Below are 6859 nucleotides of genomic sequence, written 5' to 3' on the forward strand. Positions count from 1 at the left end.
GACATCTTTGCTGTAATCTGAATGAAAAAAAATAGAAAATGCTGAAAGCTCTCAAGTGCCTTCTCAAAATCCATATATATACCGATCAGCCAAAACATTATGACCACTGACAGGCGAAATTAATATCATTGAATATCTTGTTACAATGGCACCTGTCAAGGGGTGGGATATATTAGGCAGCAAATGAACAGTCGGTTCTTGAAGTTGATGTGTTGGATGCAGGAGAAATGGGCAGGAGTAAAGACCTGAGCGACTTTGACAAGGGCCAAATTGTTATAGCCAGACGACTGGGTCAGAGCGTCTCTGAAACGGCAAGGCTTGTGGGGTGCTCCCAGTCAGCAATGGTGAGTACCTACCAGTGGACAGTGGTCCGAGAAGGGACAAACCGGCGACAGGGTGTTGGGCGCCCAAGGCTCATAGTTGAGCGAGGGCAATGAAGGCTATCCCGTCTGGTCCGAACCGACAAGGTCCACTGTGGCACAAGTCACAGAAAATTGTAATGGTGGTCACGGGAGGAATGTGTCACAATATACAATACACCCTGCTGTGTAATGGGCTGCACACGGATGACGAACAGCATATTAGGCAGGTGGTCAAAATGTTTTGGCTGATCGATGTATATATATTATGTATTGACATTTCCCAATTCTTCAGTCACCCTTACAAAAAATTGATTTTCATGTTTTATCCTTTACGAACTCATGCTGGCTCTCTCTGGTCATCTGATGATGTGATGAATCAATTCCTATAATTATTTAGTAATTTAGTACTTTAGTAATTTCCTGACAACCTCTTCGTGTTGTCTTTCTCTTGCCATTTCTATTCTGCCGCAGTGACATGAGGATTTCCAATCTAAAATAAATGTCACTGATCTTTGTGATAAGGCGACACATTCTTCTGACCAACCCACTTTTGCTCCAACCTTGAAAGCATCTGGCGTGAGACATTTGTTAATATTAGTGTATTTTTACTGTTAATTCGCATGAGTTAATTTTAATGATTTCTGCACTTGATTCAAGTTTGGATTTCTGCGAATGTGCAGAATGCTGTCTTCAAATCACTTCTGGCAAAATTCCCCTTTGAGCATTCAGATTAGTTGGAGTATAAGAGGCTTGCCAAGAAATGTATTATTTACTAAAAATATTATTACATTATATTTTATGTTATTGCACATTATGGAAATATTCTAAATTAAGTAAGCAAATTGAAAAGGCTAAACGTTATTATTTAATCTGAATTTGCAACTCATCCCGAGCAAGCTAACAAATCTAATGCAGAGTTGCTGTGTTTGTTCAGCTTGGTAATAATAAAGCATTAATTATTGGGTTGTATTTGAAATAGCGGTGATTAATATGTGATAGGAAAATGAGCTATGCAAGTTTTAAACACAAATTAATTTGATAAAATTCTCAGTGCTAAAATTTTTTTTAAATGCTTTGATACAAGACTCTCATGCTGGCTCCCATATTGGTTTCTGCAATAATCGGAGGTTTTATGTTAAAAACTATGTGAATTAACAAACATTAGATTTAAGGCTACATCCTTTCTGAGAGAAATCTATTCAGAATCGTTTAAACAGTATTTAGAAGTGGTCGGGTTTGATCTTGACTGTGAGGCTATTGCTGCAGCCGAACAACATGCTATTTGGGCTTGAGTGAACACTTGCACACTAAACCCAAGGGAGCAAATTCAGAATGGATTAGCAATTTCAGAATGAGGGAAGAACATTGGAACTGGGAAGAAATTAGGAAATCGTTGTTATTGTGATTTGTTTCACTTAAGAGTCATTGACCTTTTTGGTTTCCAGCCATTGATTTTTATTTTTATTGTGAACTTTAGATCAGTGCACAGTGACACGGACATATCTCTTCCTTCACAAGTTCTGGTTCTTCAATGTCGTTTACTACTTTGGAAACTGGGCATTTATTGCAGTAAGTACTGTTAGAATTTGCCTGCTTGTTAGTTCTTACATTTTAATTGATCTTTCCAAAGCTTACAGTGAATCTGAGACCAGTGGAAAATATTAGTTTGCCAATGGAGCAATGTCAGGCTCCATAGCTTTATGGTGTAGGTGATTTTTTTACAGACATAGAACAGAACAGTACATAGATACATAGACAATAGGTGCATGAGCAGGCCATTCGGCTCTTCGAGCCAGCACCGCCATTCATTGTGATCATCCATTATCAGTACCCTGTTCCTGCCTTCTCCCCATACCCCTTGATTCCGCTAGCCCTTAGAGCTCTAAATTCCACAAATTCACAACTCTGTGTGAAAAAAGTTTTTCCTTGTCTCAGTTCTAAATGGCCTATCCCTTATTTTTAAACTATGGCCCTTGGTTCTGGACTCCCCCAACATCAGGAACATGTTTCCTGCATCTAGCATGTCCAATCCCTTAATAATTTTATATGTTTCTATAAGATCCCCTGTCATCCTTCTAAATTCCAGTGAATGCAAGCCCAGTCGCTCCATTCTTTCATCATATGACAGTCCCGCCATCCCGGGAATTAACCTCGTGAACCTACGCTGCACTCCCTCAATAGCAAGAATGTCCTTCCTCAAATTAGGAGACCAAAACTGTACACTCCACGCGTGGTCTCACCAGGGCCCTGTACAACTGCAGAAGGACCTCTTTGCTCCTGTACTCAACTCCTCTCTTAATGAAGGCCAACATGCTATTAGCTTTCTTCACTGCCTGTTGTACCTGTACGCTAACTGTCAGTGGCTGATGTACTGGGACACCCAGGTCTTGTTGTACTTCCCCTTTTGCTAACCTGACACCATTCAGATAATAATCTGCCTTCCCGTTTTAACCTCACATTTATCTACATTATACTGCATCTGCCATGCATCTGCCCACTCACCCAACCTGACCAAGTCACTCTTTGTCCTCACAGCATCCTCTTCACAATTTTCACAGCCACCCAGCTTTGTGTCATCTGCAAATTTGCTAATGTTACTTTTAATTCCTTCATCTAAATCATTAATGTATATTGTAAATAGCTGCGGTCCCAGCACTGAGCTTTGCAGCACCCCACTGCCATTCTGAAAGGGACCCGTTAATCCCTACTCTTTGTTTCCTGTCTGCCAACCAATTTTCTATCCATGTCAGTACCCTAGCCCCAATACCATGTGCTCTAATTTTGCCCACTAATCTCCTGTGTGAGACCTTATCAAAGGCTTTCTGAAAGTCCAGGTACACTACATCCACTGGCTATCCCTTGTCCATTTTACTTGTACAGCACAGAAACATGCCCTTGGCTCATAGTGCCTGTACTGAACATGATACAAGGTTAACTAATCTCCACTGCCTACACGTGATCACTATTCCTCCATTCCCCGCATATCCATGTGCCTATCTAAAAGCCTCTTAATCATATCTGCCTCCACCACCATTTCTGCGCAAAGAAACCTGTCTGCACATCTCCCTTAAAATTTGCCCCTCTCATCTTGAAACTATGCTCTCTGGTTTTTAACATTTCCACCCTGGAAAACGGTTCTGACTGTCTACTCTTCCTCAACCTCTGGCATTCCAGAGAAAACAATCCAAGCTTGTCCAACCACTCCTTATAGCTAGTGCCCCCTCATCTAGGCAGCATTCTGGAAAAACATCTTCTGCACCCTTTCCAAAACTTCCACAGTCACCGTAAATTCTGTGCACCTTAATCTTCTGGTTTAGCCTACCGGGTTAATAATACCTTATTAAAATCCATGTTGACAGCCTCCAATCTCACTTTTATTTGTGTTTTCCTTAAAGTGTAGATGTTCTTTTGCAGATATTCCATGAATCCAATGTAACTCCAGAAACAATGATGTGGGAAAGGCACCAAAAAAAAATATTCTAGCTCTCCAATAATTTATTTTGCCACCTTGAGATTTCTTGACAGAAGTGAGAAGGGGTTTAAGTAAAATCACCATATTGTAGGCATTCATAAGGAACTAAAGATTCCAATTTATTTGTGACAAGGGTCATTTACTGTTTTATTGATGATTGCTGTCCACAGCACCAACAATGTTTGCATTAGCAGTGGACCAAGAGCAGTGTTGAGATAAAAAGTCCCCAATCAATGTTGAATCTCATCATCAAGCATTTGGCAAGACTCCCAAAATGACATTTGTAGAACTATTTATGTCAATAGTGTGGATAGATAAACAAAAATACTTAACTTGATATTCAAAGGAATGAAATGGCATTTAAAATTTTTAACGGTGGATTGCAAATCATCTTTGCTGTTTTAAGCCCCTCCACTTTTATATCCTCTAATTTTGGCTTCTTGTGAAAGTGGTGAGTCAGGTGGACAGGATTGTGAAGATGACAGTTGGCCAGGACACTCCATATTATAGCTATATTTGTATTTGTTTGGTCTTTGATAAAAACATGCTAACTGTTAAAAGTTAGATAGAAAAAATACTGTTTAAAGCTGACATGAATTACCACAATAAGGGCACCAAGTTTCTGAGTCGCACCAGATACTGGCTTTCACACCATACTCAAATGGAATACAATGCAAGAGAATAAAGCTATATATTTTTATGTACTTTAAACCACACTCAAATTAGCCAAGTTTTAAACAGCATCAATTACCACAGATTCGGATAACCAGTCATAATTGACTGCTAAATCGACTGTTATCTGCCTCTTGCAGATAGCTAGTTCACTATTGACTAAAATTCTGAAAGATATTGAGAGTTGGAATTATAAATTCAATTTTAAATACAGAAGTAATCTAAATGACAAAATTAAATTACTCATGGAAATGTTCCCATTCTGTTCCAGATGTGCTCTGGAATGATCTGACTAAATCTTTCTCTCACCCCTCTTCTTAAAACCCATCTCTGACTAGTCCTTGAATAATTTTTTCTGATTTTTTTTTCCCGGAAGTTTAAAAAAAATCTTTTTGTTTGGGGAAACAGGCCCTTTGGCCCATCAAGCGATCCCTGTACACTAGCACTATCCTACACACTTGTGACGATTTACAGTTTTTTACCGAAGCCAAATATATCTACAAACCTGTATGTCTTTGGAATGTGGAAGGAAACCAGAGCATCTCAGGAAAACCCATGAGGTCACGGGGGGAATGTACAAATTCTGTACAGACAGCACCTGCAGTCATGATTGAACCCAGGTCTCTGGCGCTGCAAGGCAGTCAACCTTGGCCTGCACTTCATCTTCCAGCTCCTAGATCGCCAGGGGACCTATGCAAGGATTCTGTTTATGGATTTTAGCTCTACATTCAACACCATTGTGCCAGAGCTACTACATTCCAAACTCTCCCAGCTGACCGTGCCTGAACCCCTCTGTCAGTGGATCACCAACTTCCTGACAGACAGGATGCAGCATGTGAGGCTTGCAAAGTACATCTCGGATCCGCTGACCCTCAGCATAGGAGCACCGCAAAGCTGTGTTCTCTCTCCCCCTCTCCCCCCTCTCCCCCCTCTCCCCCTCTCCCCCCTCTCCCCCCTCTCCCCCCTCTCCCCCCTCTCCCCCCTCTCCCCTCTCTCCCCTCTCTCCCCTCTCTCCCCTCTCTCCCCTCTCTCCCCTCTCTCCCCTCTCTCCCCTCTCTCTCTCCCTCCCTCCCCCTCTCTCCCCCTCCCTCTCTCTCTCCCCCTCTCCCCCTCTCTCCCTCCCCCTCCCCCCCTCCCCTCCCCCCTCCCCTCCCCCTCCTCCCCTCTCCCCCCCCCCCTTGGTTTAAATGTCACCTTTTTTAATTCACAATTAATGGTTGGCATTAATACGACTGTTTTCTGTCTGCAGGTCTTCTTAATTGGGCTAATTATCTCTTGCTGCAAAGGAAAACGATCAGTCATTGAAGGGGAGATAGATGATGATGACTCAGACGTCAGTGATGACGATTTAATGGAGAGATATCATGCTTAATTCCACAACGCTTCTGGCTCTTGTGTGAAAAAAATCTCAATTTTGCAGTGTTTCAGACAGTGTGGAAAATGTGTTGCATTTGTTTCTCTTTTGAGTGAAAACTTTGAAGAAGGGGTACAGGTGATGTGTGGAGCTGTATATTTAAAAAAATCCATGCAATGCTAAGTATTACATTCAAATCGTAAGCAGACAACTTTTTTCAAACGCATTGGAAGGGGTTGCTAACTTTTCAAATAGCTGCAAATGAAGCAAAATAATTTGATGATCACTGCATGTAATCTCTGGAATTACATCTATTAAATGTTTTTTGGCTCTTACCATTGGGTTGCAGACTCATTTTAATTTTGTGGATACATACAAAACCAAATACTGCAATGTATGCTTTGGTTAACAGTTTTCATGGTAAATTTAACTTAAGTAATCACTGACTGTCAGATCCAATTGAGCAATTTAAAAAAGTTATCGTGTGTGACATAGAAGTTAATTTTATAATAAATCTATTACTGAAACATACGAGAGATTCATTTTCTATTTTTGATTTTGTTTTTCTCTGGCAACCCAGTATTACATGCACTACTTCTTAATATCCCATGTGCAGTGGCTCAAATAGTGAGTGTCTGGACTGTGGTGAGAATCATTGCTGCAAAGCTTAGTGCATGGAAGTCGCACTCCACTTCAGAAGTGAAGCATGTCAGTATGGCTCGGGTTCATTCATCCCATTTTCATTGCGGCAACAAGTGCGATTAATGTGAAGACAAGAAGTTGAACTGTTGTCACAAAGATGATTTGCACCCCTGATCTCTGGATTAAAATAACTAGAACAATTAGCATAGTTCTCAAAAGCAATCTTATATAAAAGGAAGCCAAACCTGGAACAACTCACGCTGATAAGATATGCTACTTGCACAATGTAGATGGATTGAACCTTTGGATAGCAAACGATGTTGACATGTTTAATTGTGATCCATTATAATACTTTTC

The 6859-nt window shown here is 40.7% G+C and overlaps 1 protein-coding gene across 2 annotated transcripts in view; it reads left to right on the forward strand.

Moving 5' to 3' along the window:
* lmbrd1 (LMBR1 domain containing 1) overlaps window positions 1–6384 on the forward strand; it is a 115694-nt gene extending 109310 nt beyond the window's left edge. Inside the window, exons 15-16 of one of the 2 annotated variants that reach the window (XM_078400010.1) lie at window positions 1840–1931; window positions 5756–6384. In XM_078400010.1, the coding sequence (XP_078256136.1) occupies window positions 1840–1931; window positions 5756–5878 (215 nt within the window). In that variant the 3' untranslated portion in view covers window positions 5879–6384. The remainder of the gene's footprint in view (window positions 1–1839; window positions 1932–5755) is intronic. The other variant, XM_078400011.1, reaches the window with a different exon arrangement.
* The last annotated feature ends 475 nt before the right edge of the window (window positions 6385–6859 follow it).

This window comes from Rhinoraja longicauda, chromosome 5 (genome assembly GCF_053455715.1).
Source record: "Rhinoraja longicauda isolate Sanriku21f chromosome 5, sRhiLon1.1, whole genome shotgun sequence".
NCBI lineage: Eukaryota > Metazoa > Chordata > Chondrichthyes > Rajiformes > Arhynchobatidae > Rhinoraja > Rhinoraja longicauda.